The sequence below is a fragment of the Chanodichthys erythropterus genome, chromosome 16 (genome assembly GCF_024489055.1).
Source record: "Chanodichthys erythropterus isolate Z2021 chromosome 16, ASM2448905v1, whole genome shotgun sequence".
In the NCBI taxonomy this organism is placed as follows: Eukaryota; Metazoa; Chordata; class Actinopteri; order Cypriniformes; family Xenocyprididae; genus Chanodichthys; species Chanodichthys erythropterus.
In genome coordinates this window covers 38,649,406-38,667,500 of record NC_090236.1, presented here as the reverse complement: position 1 = coordinate 38,667,500, position 18,095 = coordinate 38,649,406, and the positions used below count along the sequence as shown (strand labels likewise).

The 18,095-nt window shown below is 38.0% G+C and overlaps 1 protein-coding gene across 1 annotated transcript in view; it reads right to left on the bottom strand.

Annotated features, from left to right (window-relative positions):
• Positions 1-1,992: 1,992 nt before the first annotated feature.
• LOC137002561 (corticotropin-releasing factor receptor 2) overlaps positions 1,993-18,095 on the bottom strand; it is a 59,938-nt gene continuing 43,835 nt past the window's right edge. Inside the window, exons 10-12 of the mRNA XM_067362303.1 lie at positions 16,820-16,955; positions 8,369-8,410; positions 1,993-2,873 (exon numbers count right to left, since the gene is read on the bottom strand). Of these exons, the coding sequence (XP_067218404.1) occupies positions 2,733-2,873; positions 8,369-8,410; positions 16,820-16,955 (319 nt within the window). The 3' untranslated portion in view covers positions 1,993-2,732. The remainder of the gene's footprint in view (positions 2,874-8,368; positions 8,411-16,819; positions 16,956-18,095) is intronic.

Below are 18,095 nucleotides of genomic sequence, written 5' to 3'. Positions count from 1 at the left end.
TTATTATATTAACAGAGACAACAAGGTCTCTTCATTTTAACTGGACAGCAAAACATTCAGTTACTGTATGTCTTGCAACTTGACAAATATATTTTCAATAACAGATTTGGATACACAAAAATGATCTAACTATTTTGGAAATCACATTTTTTTTTTTTTTTTTTTGCAAATGGAATTAAACTTTATGAAACTAAAACCATAAAGAAATTCAGTATTTTACAAGTCAATGTTTTGAACAATTTATATAAATTGTAATCTTTGAGACCTAAAAAGATTTCTTGTCCTTTGGTGGAAACATTAGTATGCCCTTATATCAGTCCCACAAACAAATAAATAAATAAATAAATGACTGATATTTTAGAAATTGCATGATCAGCTGATGTGTACAAAGTTTTGTTTTCTCGTGAATGGCCTAGGAGAAGTTTGAAAAAAAGTTTTTTGTTTGTTTTTTAAAGAGTTAGAATGGTGGATAAACTTTATAGAAAAAGACATATACATTTTTAGGGCTTGACACAAATATTCAGATGAAACTACTTTAAAGCTAGCATGCATGGAGAGAGAGTTAGGAGCAAAAATGTTGCTTATTATTATTGCAGATTCTCACAAGATTTGGTTCACAGCTTCATTTTGCCACTATGTACATGTCACTTTTCATAATGGTCGACCATTCTGATTTGGCATTATTAGCTGCTGAAATTTGGCTGCAGGAGGTCATCTTTGTTAAATTGTCAGTGTGATATTCAAAGAATATGCTTGTTTCTGACACCAATAAGTTGAAAATTAAAATGCACAATTTTCACTTGATTGGTGAAATGGCTGCTAAGTTACAAGCATATTTTGTCATTGTTGTAGCGCCCCCTATGGCCGGAATTTGATGCAACTTGGCATACATCCTCAGAATGTTGTGTATCCAGTTTCATTAAAGGGATAGTTCACCCACAAATTAATATTTTGTCATCATTTACTCACCCTCAAGTTACTCCAAACCTGTATACATTTCTCTATTTGTTATGTCAAATTGTAAGTTCATTAAGATCATGCCACATTTTATGAGTGATCACTGCAGAAATTCTAATATTTCAAAAGTTTCACAAACTGTATCAGAAACCGGGCAGTTTCACAGTCAACAGTCCTGATATTTATGGCTGCGCTGTCCTCAAGCCGAATATGGAGCCCAAAGCCCAGATCTGACTGTACAGTAGCTCCGAGATATTGATACAATTTTAAAGGGATATTCTTTGTTGAGAATGAGGATGATGTTGGTTATACTGAGGTAGTACAACACAAGAGGTCTAAGAGGTGAGGGCCTTTTTGGTCCTTGCAGGCTATTATAGGTGTTTTATTTCCACTTGGACAAAATAGCTCAACCATTGAATGCTCTTTTGGTAGGAAATGAAGTTTGGTGGACATTGAATCAAGTGAACTGTTGCATGTTAAATGTGGGGCAAAATCTTACTCAAGCCCCTAGTGGCTCATACTAATTTTTCCTTGCCTGATGGATTGCATACAGATATCAGTCATTGGGGATTTGGTGTCCAGGATGGATAAGAAGGTGTGATTGCTTATGCTTATGTCTCTACCCTGTGGAGTGAAACCATGAAAATTACAGATCCTTTGTATTAGAGTTGTTGGCCTTAAAAAAAAGAGTTAAATAAAGACAACCTGTCTGGATCAAGGTTTACTGTGGTTACGGAAAGCAATCTTGTGGCTTGTTTGCAGAGAGCCAGCCTTGGGGCCACAGAACAATGGCTTGTCAAGTTTTATTTTCATAGTAAGGAGACATTGTTTTTTTTTCCTGGAAAATAAAAAATGTCCTGCTTGCACTCGTCCAGATAACAGCAGTGAAGAGTGACCACATTCAAGCTCTAAGAAAAGATGCAAAAGTATCACAGAATGTTGGCATGTGCTTTGTGCCATATATTTATATAAAGTTTTCTAAATGCACATGATATAGTTTGGTGAAAAACTTATATTACTGAGGATTGTTGGCAGTTGTTTTCCTGTTTTGCAGTATAACCATATCTGCTGCTTTTGTGGAGACCTGGTACCGAAAGTGATTCGGATGCACAAGTGTGGGCTGAAATTTTGACTAAGATTCTTTCATTTTACAACATTGAGATTTTTTTTGGAATAAATTGATTTGTGATCTGTGCTCGTCCCTAACCGTTCCCTCCCCTAAAAATAACCTGAAATCATTATTGAGTTCATTACTAACTCATAGTCAGCTACCAATTATAATAGATAGATAGATAGATAGATAGATAGATAGATAGATAGATAGATAGATAGATAGATAGATAGATAGATAGATAGATAGATAGATAGATAGATAGATGGATGGATGGATGGATGGATGGATGGATGGATGGATGGATGGATGGATGGATGGATGGATAGATAGATAGATAGATAGATAGATATAGATAGATAGATAGATAGATAGATAGATAGATAGATAGATAGATAGATAGATAGATAGGCAAAACAGATGCTACAGTGTTTTGGATGATTGCAAACTATTAAGTGAAAAGGAACAGTTCATCAATACTGTTAAAAACCTGTTAATTCAGGGCAGATTGTCAAAATTACACGGACATATAAATTAAATTCACTGGTTATTGGATGATACACCCATGACCATCAGAAAGGCAAACAATCACTTGGTCTCGTATGCCACTTGCAGTTCATCTGTGTGGCTGAATTACTAATGAGGAAAAGCAATTGTGAGAAGGTCAGACAGCCGTGGTCTGCTTGATGCTATGAAAGCTGATGCGGGTAGGGGAGGTGGGGATGGACATGGCCCTCGCCACTCTGACTCGCAGTGCGTGATTATCCTGCCATCGATGCCAACGTTTTCTGGCTGCAGAACGTACCTATGAAGAGGAAACATGCATTAGTTTACTTTAGCATTTTAATTGTTCTGCACTGATTGTGGAGAGGAATCTTCTGAATCATCTGTTGATGTGTCTACTATCAGAAAAATCACTGAACAAGAATAGTGTTCATGATCGGACAACACACACTGTAGAAAACCATTTTTGTCTAAAAATATTTAAGGCATGTCTCAGGTTTGCCCAAGACCACCTGGATGTTCCACAATGTTTAAATTATTGGCAAAAATGCTCAACACTTTCTTTAGAGGAAAAAACTGCACACTAAAAAATCTCTTCACAACAGTGAAGCATGGTGGAAGGAGTATCATGGTTTAGCTGCCTTTGCTTCCTGAGGACCTGGACACTGTGCAAGCATTGAGAGAACAATACATTCAAAAGAGATTTTACAGGAGAACTTCAGGAAAGCAGCTCATGACTTCAAACTGATCCAAAGCACACAAATAAATCTACTAAAGCCAGCAAACCCCACACTGGACCCAGAACCCAACATTACCCCAGAGCCCGAGCCCAAGAGTGAGTCTATCCAGATGAGTGACAACAACATCCGTCAAGGAGGACATCCTTGTGGACTATGATTGCATGGAATGGAGCCCCGCCCATACTCCCACCGCTGAGGGTGAGCTGCGCCAGGTCCCAATGCAATGGTTTGAGGAAGAGGTTATGCTCCCAAGTCTCCTGCCACTGCTGTTCCCTCCCAGCTCCAAGTTTCCTGCGTCTCCGCTGGCTCTCTTAAGTTCCTTGGCTCCTCCTCTGTTTACTCCACTCTGCTGTGCAGATCCGGCTCGGGTCTTTCAGTCTCCAGCTCCGCCTTGACAATTGGGTCCCCTAACTCCGCATCATGCCACCAAGCCCATCACTCTACCTCGGCCCATCAAACAGTCATGTCAAACTTGGGACCACTGGGCTCCCATATCACTCCTTGGTCAGTTGTCACTCTGCCTGCCCCATGGACTTCCAAGCCTTCAGCTGCGCATCATTCCTCCACCCCTTTGGCTCTGTCAGCTTCCACCTTCCCTCTGGGCTCTACCTTGGTTCTCAATCCCACTGGCTTAACTTCAGTCCTCCAGCATGCTGGCTCCACACTGCAAAAAATGCTGTTCTTACTTAGAATTTTTGTCTTGTTTCTAGTCAAAATATCTTAAAGTTCTTAAATCAAGAAGCATTTTCTTGACAAGTAAAAATTCTTTTCTTGTTTTCAGGAAAAATAAATCAAAATTGAGTACTTTTTCCCTTAAAACAAGCAAAATAATCTGCCAATGGGGTAAGCAAAATAATCTTATTTCAAACCAAGAATAAGCTATATAATCTTGTTTTCAGTTTGGGCTAAGATTATTTTGCTTACCCCATTGGCAAATTATTTTGCTTGTTTTAAAGAAAAAAGTACTGAAAACAAGAAAATAATTTGTGCTTGTCAAGAAAATGCTTCTTGATTTAAGAACTTTAAGATATTTTGACTAGAAACAAGACAAAAATTCGAAGTAAGAACAGCATTTTTTGCAGTGCACCTCGGCCGCTCATCGCCGTGGCTCCACCTTGGCCTCCAGGACCTATGGTGTCGCCGGGTCTCAGCGTCTCCTCGGCTCCGTCTGGGTCTCCAAAATCTCCTGGCTCCAACTCTGGGGGTCGGACCGCTGATTCCCCCCTGGCTCCTCCCACTATTGGTTTCGCTGTGGGCCTTCATCATGGCTGTGTTCTAGGTTCCCACCTGACTCCTCCTACCTTCGTCTCCTCCCACCATCATCGGTGCCCTGGTTCCTCTCGCCGTCATCTCCTCCTCCTGAAGTGTCATTAACAGGCTTTTTCTGTTTTGGTTTCATTACTCCCTGTTACAGTTTGCCTGAATTCGGTTTTCTAGTTAGTTGAGGCATTTTCTTCTCTGCCCTTTGAATCAAAGAAGGTTGCACAGGCTTTGTCCTATGAGGATGTAATGAATTTATGATGACCGCAGGAGCCAGTGGCATAAATTTGCTCTTTTGTTTTCTTGTTTTGATGGCCACTATAGGAGTGTTGCTACTACAAAAAGAGTATGTCACAATATGTTAAGGACGTGATTTATCTTGCTTATGAGGCTGGGTTAACATACTGTAGCATCTTGGCTTTTATGCTCACTCTACTAAGAGTGTTGCTTCTCAGGCGTTATCTGATGGTGCACTTTTGGAGCACATTTGTGTGGCTTCAGGCGGCCACTCTCAATAAACTTTTGTCAGCTACTGATGCAGTCAAGTGAACCTATGAAAGGGAGTGTCTGTTTTGTATGTAACGAACAGAGAACGAGAGAGCGGCATAGCTCTGCCATTTCAAAAATCCAAAGAGCGATCTATTTTATATGGGGTCACAGACAGAGGGTTTTTCTCATAGCATCAGCTCCAGGGTTACACACGTAACTGGGAAATTTTGTAGCTACATGTATAAGTAAATGAGGACAAACTGTTTTTATTTCTACAAAAATTCAATTAAAGAATTCAAAACACAAGAATTTAAAAGATGTATAACAGTGAATTGTTTTAACCCTCAATAACTATTTATAAAAATTTGACCAAGAATAGTGGAAAGTCTTCATTCAAGTACAAGATACGAAACTGTAATGGATAAAGCCATATGAACTTGATTTCTAGCTATCATAAAGACTTACATGTAATGGTTGTAAAAAGAAAAAGAGCAATAAAAAGAGCTGGATGATTTCATTATGATATGTATTAATTTAGTCGGTCAGTCATGAAAGAGGATGTTATTGTCTTCATCTAAAAACATTATAATATTTATGGGCAAACAGAGAATGACATAGCTAAGAGTCATATTATATGATATGATTTGGTTTGATGTTCTAGATATTTGGTAGCTTGATGACAGAGTAATCTTGATTGTAAGAATATTCTCCATCTTGCCTGGGGTTATAAGAGAAATACAAACAATTACCCCCAAACAAATCATATATGAAGAGAGGCTATTAGACTGTATAATAACGATATTCTAAAAATACATAAAAAATAATAAACAAATGTTTAGTTAAATAAATAAAAAAGACGCTTCAGAACTAAACATGTCAATAAAGTTTTATGAGTAAACATGTCTTGCAACATCTTATGACATGAAATTAAGAAATGTATGACTCTGACCAATAATAATAATAATAATAATAATAATAACAATAACTCTAGGAATATTTTCAAATCACGCTGAATAACGTGGTTTTGCACAGACTTGTGTCCATGTGAGTTCAGTGCTGCTGTCATCAAACAGTCAGGTACTGTAGAAAAGAATGCATACTAATAGTCTATATTTGTTACAAATAGTCTCAGATTACAGTGAATCTCACTGACTTTATTTAATATACGGCCATTATATATTACAATTTTAAATAGTTATTTTCTGTTTAAAAATGGTAGAGGAAAAAAAATCAATGTCCAGTTCCCAGAACACTCTGCCGCTTGGTCTTCAACCAACTGAGACATCCTCACTCGCGGTGCCCTTTGATGGACGGCCTCCGACACATCTGCCCCCTGGTGGACAGCAACGGCTCCTCTGGAAGCGAGCCCCCCATTCCCTCATACCTGCTCCTCTTCATCATAGCGGACGGCGACACGCCTACCCTCTGGTGAATGGTGGAATCTCCTCCGTCTGTTACCCCTCCAGGACGGCAGCGAGTTTCCCCGTACCCCCAGCAAGTCACTCCAGCACCACCACCTTGGACAGTCTTCGTCTGCACTGCCCAACCTCCTCAGCACCACGATCTCCCTCAGCAGAGAGGGCTCTGCATCAGTGTGCCCCTCATACATCCTGGGTTTCGGCACCAATATGGCAAGGTTTATGGAAGGAAGGAGGTGGGATCCAGGAAATGATGAACATTTAATCATCAACAAAATTAAAGTAAGCGGCAGCCACCTCATAGCCAGCTACCTATGAATGAGGGCATTTATATAGCACCCAAAACACTTTACAATCATATCAGGGGTCTCTCCTCATCCACCACCAGTGTGCAGCATCATCCGCTTGGATGATGCGACGGCAGCCACAGTACAACAGCGCCAGTGCGCTCACCACACACCAGCTGTAGGTGGAGAGGAGAGAGAGTGAAAGAGCTAATTCAATGGATGGGGATTATTAGGAGGCCGTGATTGGTAAGGGCCTATGGAGGGAATTTGTCCAGGACACCGGGGTTACACCCCTACTCTTTACAAGAAGTGCCATGGGATTTTTAATGACCACAGAGAGTCAGGACCTCGGTTAAACGCCTCATCCGAAGGACGGTGCTTATTAAAGTACAGTGTCCCCATCACTATACTGGGGTGTTAGGACTAGGGTTGGGAATCGTGAGAAAACCGGTTCTCGGTTCCCAACCCTAGTTAGGACCCACACAGACCACAGGGTGAGCACCCCCTGCTGGCCTCACTAACACCTCTTCCAGCAGCTACCTGGTTTTCCCAGGAAGTCTCCCATCCAGGTACTAACTAGGCTCAGCCCTGCTTAGCTTCAGTGAGCAACCAGTCTTGGGCTACAGGGTGATATGGCTGCTTATATATACACATATATATATATAAAACAGAAACGTAAATGTCCCAGGCCTGGTCCTCTCTCCCCTTCCTTCCTCCTTAAATCCTTCCGGAGCTCCTCTGTGGGACTCGAGCTCCCACAGCTCTCTGCCCCGCCCTGCTTTGCCACAATGATCACTCAGTATTCCCCACTTCTTGCATATTCAATTACTTAATGTTCTGGATAATTTGATCATGCTATAAGCTACCAACGAAAGTGAGAATTCCAAATTAATGTGAAATATTTTTAAATTCTACAGATTTACTTCCACAATGTCGAATTAAAAAAAAAAAAAAAACGTGCACACATTCTATGTGGGCCAACTTATATCTACGCACACACACATACATTTGTATATGTGGTTTATGGGAACTCGCCATAGACGTAATATATTTTTTTAAACTGTATATTCTATCCCCTACTACCCATCACAGAAAACTGTCAGCATTTTTTGAATTTCAAAAAAATATTTAGTATGTTTTTTAAGCCATTTGATTTACAAGGACATAGGAAGTGTCCTCATAAATCACGTTTAAGTTGTAATAAGCATATCATTATACACATTTATGTTCTCATAAACCATGTATAGAAGAACACACACACACAGATACAGACACAATATCATTTTTTCTGTTTGGACACAGAAGAGGGAAATAACTGGAGGAAATGACAGATGTGTCAAGTGATATTGAACAGGCATCCTATAGGTAATAAAAATGGCCCCATTAAATGAAAGCAGTTTGCAGGGTGTTAATAAATTGCTCTGTTTCTCTTGGTGTTTGTGTGTAAGCGAGTCAGTGTAAATAGCCTCCCACATAATAATAGGTTTGGATGTCAGAGAGCAGATAGGGTGACGGGGTGATATGGCAGTGGAAAAGGCCTGTATATTTATCGTTATCTTCCAGTTCTGTCCATCCATGAAATTACACTCATCATTGACTCACCTCCCCATTAAGAAAGCAGTAAAATACTGACACAAAGAATCCCTGAAAAACAAAACATTAAACAACATCAGTCAAACTGTCACCTCAATTAACAAAACATTGCTAAATGCAAATAATAAAATGAAAAATGCATTAAAAATGTGAACATTAAAATGAAATATGCCATTGTGATGGACACAAGAAACACAAGTCCGTTGCTCATCAGAATTTATTATTTTTGGCCTTGTTCAGTATGAAAAGTGGCAGATTATGGTGTTTTGACAGCGGGTCTTGTACCACAGGTTGTTCTCCCTGGAACAAAGCTCCATCCAAAAATAATTGGCATATGTTGTTACTAAGATGTCAGTTCTACTTCTGAGGACTGACTGCATCAAAGGCTGCTGGGAAATAATGTTCTCCGGGGAAACAAAACTATTTTTTACACTGAAGCACTTAAAAGTTTCATGAGAGCAGAAGATGAGATAGACTCCAGACCACTTCAAACAGAAAGAGATCAGGAGATCCTACTTAAAAGGTGACATAAGACCAATAATGGTCCCCAACTCTCTCACGCAATATCTTTTCACAATATTGACTTCTCTAAAGTTGATTCAGGTGCACATGATAGACACAAAAATAAATAGAACTGCAACCAGCAATTATGGTACCAAGCACCCTATATCATATTCAATGCATACAAGCAATGGATCATCAGACCAATTTGAGTAAGAATACATACGAGATGGTGAGCGCTGTACTTCAAATGTCTTAAGGAATCTACACTGAAAAGAAACATGAATTTAGGCTATATTACCATAACATAAATTGAACTGACATTAACCATAGCACAAATTGAACTGTTAAAATTAGTAGTAGCTATGGTGATTGCAAAGTTTTGTTTAAATAAGCCAATAGGCCTTTAATAAGACTATTTATTTTTTTTACCTCAGGACATGCTAGTGATGTTTATTAAGTTTTTATGTATGACATTGCCATTGTTGACTGTGATTGTTCACATTGTTTCTTTCCTTCACCAATCTTGCCTCTCTCTCTCTCCAAAGTTCAGGTCAGGGTTGCTATAAAATTCCCAAGGAAAATTAAAGTACTAATATCTGCTTTTGTACCTTTGTAATATCACCAATAACACAGTGGTGATGAGAGTCACATGAAGAATCAACGTTCATCACAAACTGCTTTTCCACAAGCTGAGGAGGACAATACTAATAAATAGAAGATGCACACAGTGTCATTCACACAAACACTAAACACCATCATGGTAACACACATGAAATTTTAAAAATGCAATAAACATTAATTTAACAACAGTAGATGTAAAATAAAACCCTAATGTATAACTGATTAGAAAAAAAAAAATAAGAAGAAACAGAGTTATTTCGACGAAAATACATCAAATGTGTCACACAGGGAATTGTGGGAATGTCAATTTAGTGGTATTTTACTGTAAAATTACATTAAATGTACTGTTACAGTTATTTACCGTATATAGTACGAAAACTTTCTGTAAACCAATTACCTGTTTTCCTCTGCAGCATTTTTACAGTCTTTTACCGTTAAAATCAAGATGCTTTTTTACAGTGTGTGTTTTGGGTGTAAGGTGCAATGAGCCAATCAGAGTCTCATCTCCCATTCCCTTTAAAAGCCAATTGCGTTTGCACCATGGTGTATTCACTATTTACATGGCGGAATTCGCAAGCGGAAAGATTGAACGCTTCTCCAGAGAGGAATCCTTTTATTTTTAATATTTGGCATGTTTGTGTGCTGCTGCACGTCACTGTGGCAGTGTGTACACGTGTTGAGCACCTGCCTATAGGTGCATATTACTAATGTGCTTTATTTATTTATTACTAAAAAATAAAATACTGACTTAAGACCAGGTTTTTGTTAGTCATTGGCGCAGTCTATTTCAGTTGCCTCAAAATAGCAACGCGCCAACAATGCACCTGAAAACACCTCGTTTTCAGACCAGCAGATGAGCGCGAGTGCATTTGCTATTTAAACAACGTGGAACTGGATGTGAAAATGATAACTGCGTCAGGCTGAAACTAGCTAAAAACACTTGCGTCACACCTAGCGTCACATTGCGCCAGGTGTATGATAGGGCCTTATGACTCAGGGGACGAAGTTAACACCACTTAATCACTTGCATTTATCCATCTCATGCACAGTATGGGGCCTCATTCAAGGCAGGGGAAACTAAATTGCTTATTTTAGTGCACTTCCTCACAACCGGTGTGTGATTTAATTTAAATAGGCATGTTTCTACTCATGTTTGTTATCAGTTACATAGGTTACATTTTGCATCCTATATTGTTTAAATATTAATGTCTATTGCATTATTGTAGTGTTGTGTATGTTTCCTGATTTTTGTATTTGTGTGTATAACACTGTGCACCATATATTTGCCTCAACTTGTGGACTGTAATTTTTTTTCTGTTTCCTTCTTTAACTGTCTATTTTTAAATAAAAAAATAGAGACTTGCTGCATCATTTTACCACACACAGTGAAGGAATTAAATAAATAAGCACTAACAAGGGCCTTGACTCCCACATAGCCATTAATCCAGTGAGGGGCAGCTGATGTTGAGATGTGCCTACACTTTTCCTGTATTTCAACTGTTGGAAAATTCCCAGAGTAGCAAACTCTCGCCCACTCGAACTGTTGACAGCAAACTGCAACACAGCAGAGAGTGCTGGCCATAATGATAAATGTTACATAAATCTCTATGATATAATTTGCTTTAGAAACGTGGTTAATTAGTGACAGATTGTAAATCAGTGGTTTATACAGAACAGTTGCTGGCAGAATTAGGACTCTAATCCAAAGCTGCTTTGTGATCTTGTCCCCAAAAACAATGGGTTTCTGGTGAAATGTCTGAAATAAGGCCTGTGGCGAGAAGGCCAAATTACATTAGTAATAACCTCTTAAATATATTTTTTTTTAAAGCGTTTATAGTCTTGAAATAGGCTATTGCTAACAATTGGCTAAATGGGATTATAGAGGGTATCTAGGATATTAAACATCATCACACAAACAGGAAGATTCAGCTGTCCTCACTAGTCCACTTTAATGAAACACGAGCAAAACAATATTTTTTGAAAATTGTACATAAAGCTGACGTAAATTTTGGGATTCATAAAAAAATATCTGTAGTTTTGAAATGTTAGTTGGTACGAAGGAAATTTACACCTGCTCCCTACCATGTGCAAATGGTGTGTAAAACATTTAAACGTTCTTTGTTCTTTTTTTTTTCATAGCTGAGAGTTGAAAACTTGTCAACTTTTGGTAAAATACAGTGCTCAACACTGTCACTTCTTACTTAGCTGTCCAATCACAGTGGAGGAGGGGTGTGGCAAATACCACACCGACCAATCATCCTCCTTGTACAAAAATGGAGTTAATATTGCTGGTTACTGCATTTTTATATTCAGTAATACTCTTCAAAATGAGATACTAGTAACATATTTCTGTTGTGGATATTCCAAATCATAGCAACCAAAGCTGGAAAAACGCTATGCCTGGCCTGGCATTTTTTCAGTTGGCTAAAATCGCTTTGCTGTACACAAGTTAAAGTTGCCCTAGAATGAAAATTTGAATTTACCTCGGCATAGTGAAATAACAAGAGTTCAGTACATGGAAATGACATACAGTGAGTCTCAAACTCCATTGTTTCCTCCTTCTTATATAAATCTCATTTGTTTAAAAGACCTCCGGAAAACACGTGGATCTCAACATAACACCGACTGTTACGTAACAGTCGGGATCATTAATATGTACGCCCCCAATATTTGCATATGCCAGCTCATGTTCAAGCATTAGACAAGGGCAGGACGTCTGGATCTGTGCACAGCTGAATCATCAGACTAGGTAAGCAAGCAAGAACAATAGCGAATTGTGAATTGTCTTTCTAAATGTTTCGTTAGCATGTTGCTAATGTACTGTTAAATGTGGTTAAAGTTACCATTGTTTATTACTGTATTCACAGAGACAAGAGCCATTGCTATGTTCATTTTTAAACACTTGCAGTCTGTATAATTCATAAACTCAACTTCATTCTTTATAAATCTCCAACAGTGTGTAATGTTAGCTTTAGCCACGGAGCAACATCAAACTCATTCAGAATCAAATGTAAACATCCAAATAAATACCATATTTACGCGATTAGACGTTGCATGATTGTAAAGATCCATTTGAGGGTTATATTAGCTGTGTGAACTTTGTTTATGCTGTTTAAGGCAAGCGCGAGCTCCGGGGGAGGGGAGCACTAGAATTTAAAGGGGCCGCAGCCTGAATCGGTGCATATTTATTGATGCCCCAAAATAGGCAGTTAAAAAATGAATAAAAAAAAAATCTATGGGGTATTTTGAGCTGAAACTTCACAGACACATTCAGGGGACACCTTAGACTTATATTACATCTTTTAAAAAGACATTCTACGGCACCTTTAATTGAATATTTATTATACATGCTTATAGCCTATTAGTCTCTTTTGCATTTATGCAAAATACTGGAGTCAAACCTGAGATGGGAGTCCAGAAGTTTGCACAGCTTTCTTTGACATGTTATTTACATAGTTGTAATTCACATGCGGCGATTACACTAATTGTGAATGAGCGTGCATGTGCGCCCTATTTACAAAAGATTGGAATTCATTAACATTAACATTAACGCACGTTTAACTATCAAATCTGATGTTTATGAAGCATTTGTGAATCTGGAGGAGAATTTTTGGGAAGGTCCATTTTAAGCGCAAATTATTCAGAATATATTTATGAACACAGTCCTACTGTGTTTATTTCTGACTCGTGACAGTGGTGTAGTTCATGTGTAGCTTACGTTTAGCTTTTGACTTCTGATGATTGTATTTTCGCTTTAAAATTCATAAAAGATGTGTCCATTTGTCAAGTTTATCACAATGAACAAAATGCATATCACAATCATTTGTTGGTCACAGAACTTATTTTGTGCAATAATCCGAAAGCCAATTAAATAATCCTATTATGTTTTTTACAAGGGAACCAGGTGATGCTATGAGTTGGCCTACAAAAATATGTCATCCCTGCAGACTTGTACAGGAAAATTCCTTTCTTTGACCAATCCTAAAGCCTTGTAGAGACACTAATTTGCATACAATTGGCCAATGGTGTTCTAGCACACTGTATTTGGCATGAATGTGACCCATATAAGGCGCCAGGGAACACCATTTCTTCAGAATCGTTCAACTGAGGGACACTCAAGCAGAGTAATTCAGCCAGCTCACACAATTCCCTTCAAACGACCCCTACATCTCAGTGAACTGAGGTTACATGTGTAAACGGAGACAATACCCAGCTGAAAAGTCCAGAATAAACCAGCATGGATTCCACATACATAGGTGTTCTGATTCCACTTATATTTTTAGTTTGTTGGGCAGATTGTGCGCTTTTCAAAACAAAAAATAATAATTTGGTTCCTTGCTGAATGAAAATGTTTGTGGATCATCACACCACATCACTGAGTCATAGAAAAAATGGTTGTGTTGGTGGTTTGTTTGCTTTCTAATCAAACGGCATTCTTCTCGGCGCCAATGCAAACAGTGTGTCTTCATCTGTAGGCACTGTGCGTACCATAAGTGCTCTGACTGACCTGAGAAATGGTTTCCCAGCGAATATTTCAGCAGTTATTATGTGTGTTCCATACTTTTGTAGATCGAACCAGCGATGCCAATCATTCATGAATCATTCTTTTGTGTCGTTTCTTTCTTCTCAGTGAATTGGGCAAATTGGTTTACAAAAGAGACTGAATGGAGTCGCATTCATTTGGACCGCACACTCAATGAATCATTTGACAAGCTTTCTCAGCCATTAAAACAGACAGAATCGAGATACTCAAGAACAGAGAGAACAAACAGCACTGGATGAAGTGGATATCCACCTATTGAAACAAAAAGATACTTCTTGAGAGGTAAATTCATGTGAATAAGTCATTAAAAGTGTTTTTTTCCCCCCATCTGCACTGTTTCTCGGTTGTTTTCCTATGAAAACATGCACTAGATGGATGACTTTGACCATCTTGCTGCTTTTTGCATTTCTTCGTTCTGCTCAGGTCTACCGCTGCACTCACAAACCATTTGTTCTGAACAGTCTTATAGAAGTGCATAATAATTATATGAATGCATTATTTTTAACATGGGCATACACTGATTGTTTGAACTTTTTAGAAAAACCCTGAGCCTTTCATTAACAGTAAAGGCCCCAAAATAATTCAAGCGAAATTCAAGTGTGATGAGGTCCGTTTGTTGTTCATTTCGGGACTTCAAAAACAACTGGCCAAAGCAAACTTTCCGGAAAAGTTGGCTCTGGCTGATAAACACCTTTGAACTATCCATGCTGATTACATAATACATATGTGTGGCTCAAGGCTCTTCTTTGATGTGGAAATCGTTGGTTCATTTCTTCTGTTCAGTCCCTCAAGGTCGGACGCCCATGAGTAAAAACTTGAACACACTTTATAGTAGAAATTGAAATTTACTGGAGTGTCAAATTGCAGAGCTCATGCAATCATCCACACCGCCATGATCAGATGCTTTCTTATCTGCTGTTTTCTCTCTGCTGTTATTTTTGGTGAGTTTATTTTGTTATTGAAACAAAAGTGTGCAGAACATTTACATATTCATCAAAACGCCGCTCTCAGTAGGTGCTAACAGTATATCGCTGCTCAGGTATTTCAAACTTCAAAAGAACTTCATCATAAGTATATCAGGACCTTAACTGTATTTCACAATGCTTTTTCTATCAAACCTTCAAGTTTCATCTTTTTTTTCATTCATTTTAATACATTTGTCTAACTTATCTTAGGGTTGGTTCACCCAAAAATGAAAATTCTGTCATTAAATACTCATCCTCATGTCGTTCCACATCCGTAAGACATTTATTCATCTTCAGGACACAATTTAAGATATTTTTGATGAAATCTAAGAGGTCGTACATAGACAACAATCTACCTGACACCTTCAAGGTCAGGTGGAACGACATGAGGGTGAGTAATTAATGACAGATTTTTTATTTTATTTATTTTTTTGGGGGGGTGAACTAACCATTTAATACTTAATCAATTAATTATTTGGTATATCTACAGATTTTCAACTAGTCTGATTATTGTGTGTTGTTAAGGATAAACTAGAGTAATTGCTGGAAGTGCTTTCAATCATAAAAGACTAATTATACTAAATCCTATTTCAAATGTACAGTCACTTTGTGAAACTATCAGTAAAACTATATGTGAGAATGTGCAAGCATGAAGCAGGATAAACTTCAAGACAGAGGAAACAAACAAAGGGAACTAGAGGGTGATGGAGCTGGATGCACTGTGCGTAAAAAGTTTATTTTTGTTGACAAGGCATGTTTCAATTTGGCAAAAAAACGCTGCCGTAGATGTAACCTAATTGACCAACGGGCATCCATCCATTTCAGTGTGTGTGGCTATGTGAAGGTGGAGCAGTAGCCCGTAGAGCAGTTTTTGGATCATACAACATCCCAAGAATATCTCATGAATATCTTATAGCCTTTCTAAATTAACTTGAGCAGATATCACCCTGTACCGTGTGGGAAAATGTCTGTTTCCACCATGAGAACTGGATTGAGAATGGTTTCAGGCTCATCCTGAGTTAATGACCCGCTGTCTTCCACCATATTGCCCTTTCCTCAATCCAATCGCAGAATTCATCTCTACATGGAGGTGGAAGGTGTATAATCACCATCCCCATGAACATATCACCCTCTTTCAAGCCATGGATGAAGCTTGCAATGACAAAAATACTAAGTAGTGTCAAGCGTGGATTTGTCATGCCAGAAGGTTTCAACACGAATATTCACTGTAATGCTGATGAAATTTCATAGCCAAATGTTGAAGGCTTAATTAACATAATGTATTTGAGACTATCTCCATTTACAAAGTGTTTACTGTAAATTTACTTTCTATCACAAATGCAACCAAAGTTTTAAAAGAAGATAGCACTGTTGTTTTAGCGAGTAAACCAAATGTTCCCATTAATAATATAAGAAAATATGTATAACTGTAATGAAAGCATGAGATCAGATTTTGAAAGAATGACTGGGGTTTTACAAGTGTGATCAGTTTTTTGAAAATTGAACTCCCACTCCTTTACCTCTAACCCTTGCTTCACCATTGATTTCTATTTTATACCGAACAGGAGAGCAGTATTACTATTTATAGTGCTAAATTTCTAAGTCAACAATTCATCTTTTCTACTCTAGTCCTTTAGGGGAGACTAGAAACCTCACATTACTGTACATACAGTATGAGTTGTGATACTCTAAGTGTTTTTTGAAGCATTGAAGCAAACATTACATTATCTATTTCAGTGTGCTTTTCACCTGCAACTTTACTGACAGTTCAGTGAATGTGATGGGAATAAGAGTAGGATCTCTGTGCAGACATGGAGTGACACTCACCTGAAAGGACTGAAGAAATGAGTTGAAATAGATAAATACAATTTGAGATATGTCATCCTCCCCTGGGTTCACAAAGAACAGCATGTATGTGATGCCGAGTAAAGGCAGAAGCACTAGAGTGGCTTTCACGGCTTTCCTGCAATCACAGAAAGGGAGAAAAAGGGACAGGGAAGGAGAGGGAGCAACGATTTTTAATTAAATTTATGGCACATTAACTGATTTAATACAAGGCACTTTCCCTAACTTCAGCTCATTTCTTCTTAAAGCATTGAGAAATCATCAATGACAATATATTCACATGAATCAGAGTTTACAATAGCTATATTTAAACTGCATTCATATGTCCCAAATTCAACATGGTTGTAAACCTCATTTAATATGTAAAATAGCTGATATATGAAATCTAGATGATTTTAACATTTCTACATGATCGATATCTGAAAGTTAAGTGCATGTACATCAAATATCAAAATGGCTCTCCCTTTTATTGTGTTATTATTTTGAGCAAGGAATATTAAGGACCATGCGTGCTGGGTTGAAAGCTTCAAATATTAAAGGATTAGTTCACTTTAAAATGAAAATTACCCCAAGATTTACCCACCCTCAAGCCATCCTAAGTGTATATGACTTTCGTCTTTCTGATGAACACAATCTGAGTTATATTAAATATCCTGACGCATCCGAGCTTTATAATGGGACCACTGAGTATGAAGAAAGTGCATCCATCCATTTTAAACGTAAGTTATAATGTAAAATATCAAGCTTCCGCCAGAACGCCTTCCATATTCAACTTATGAAAAAAGCTTAATTGACGTGAGCTTCAAACTTGTTGGTCTCATTCACCACCTTTATAAAGCTTGGATGCGTCAGGATATTTATTAATATAACTCAGATTGTGTTCATCAGCAAGAAGAAAATCATATACACTTGGGATGGCTTGAAGGTGAGTAATGAGCTTGAGCTAATTTTCATTTTAAAGTGAACTAATCTTTTAATAACAGCAACTTTAATGATATCCAGTATTATTATGCGAAAAGGAGAACCCACTCCCATAGGAGTGAAAAGACAGAAGCTGGGAAGTAGCTCTAGTGTAAAATCACCAACTTGACTCTCAATTTCTTCCACTCCATAAAACCCTGTGAAACTTGGTGATCAGGCAGTTATGAATTGAGTATTATTTTATTAACCTTTTTTCTCTATGTAAAGAACTTTGAATTAGCATTGTGTATGAAATGTGCTAAATAAATAAACTTGCCTTGCCTTCTGAAAGCAAAAG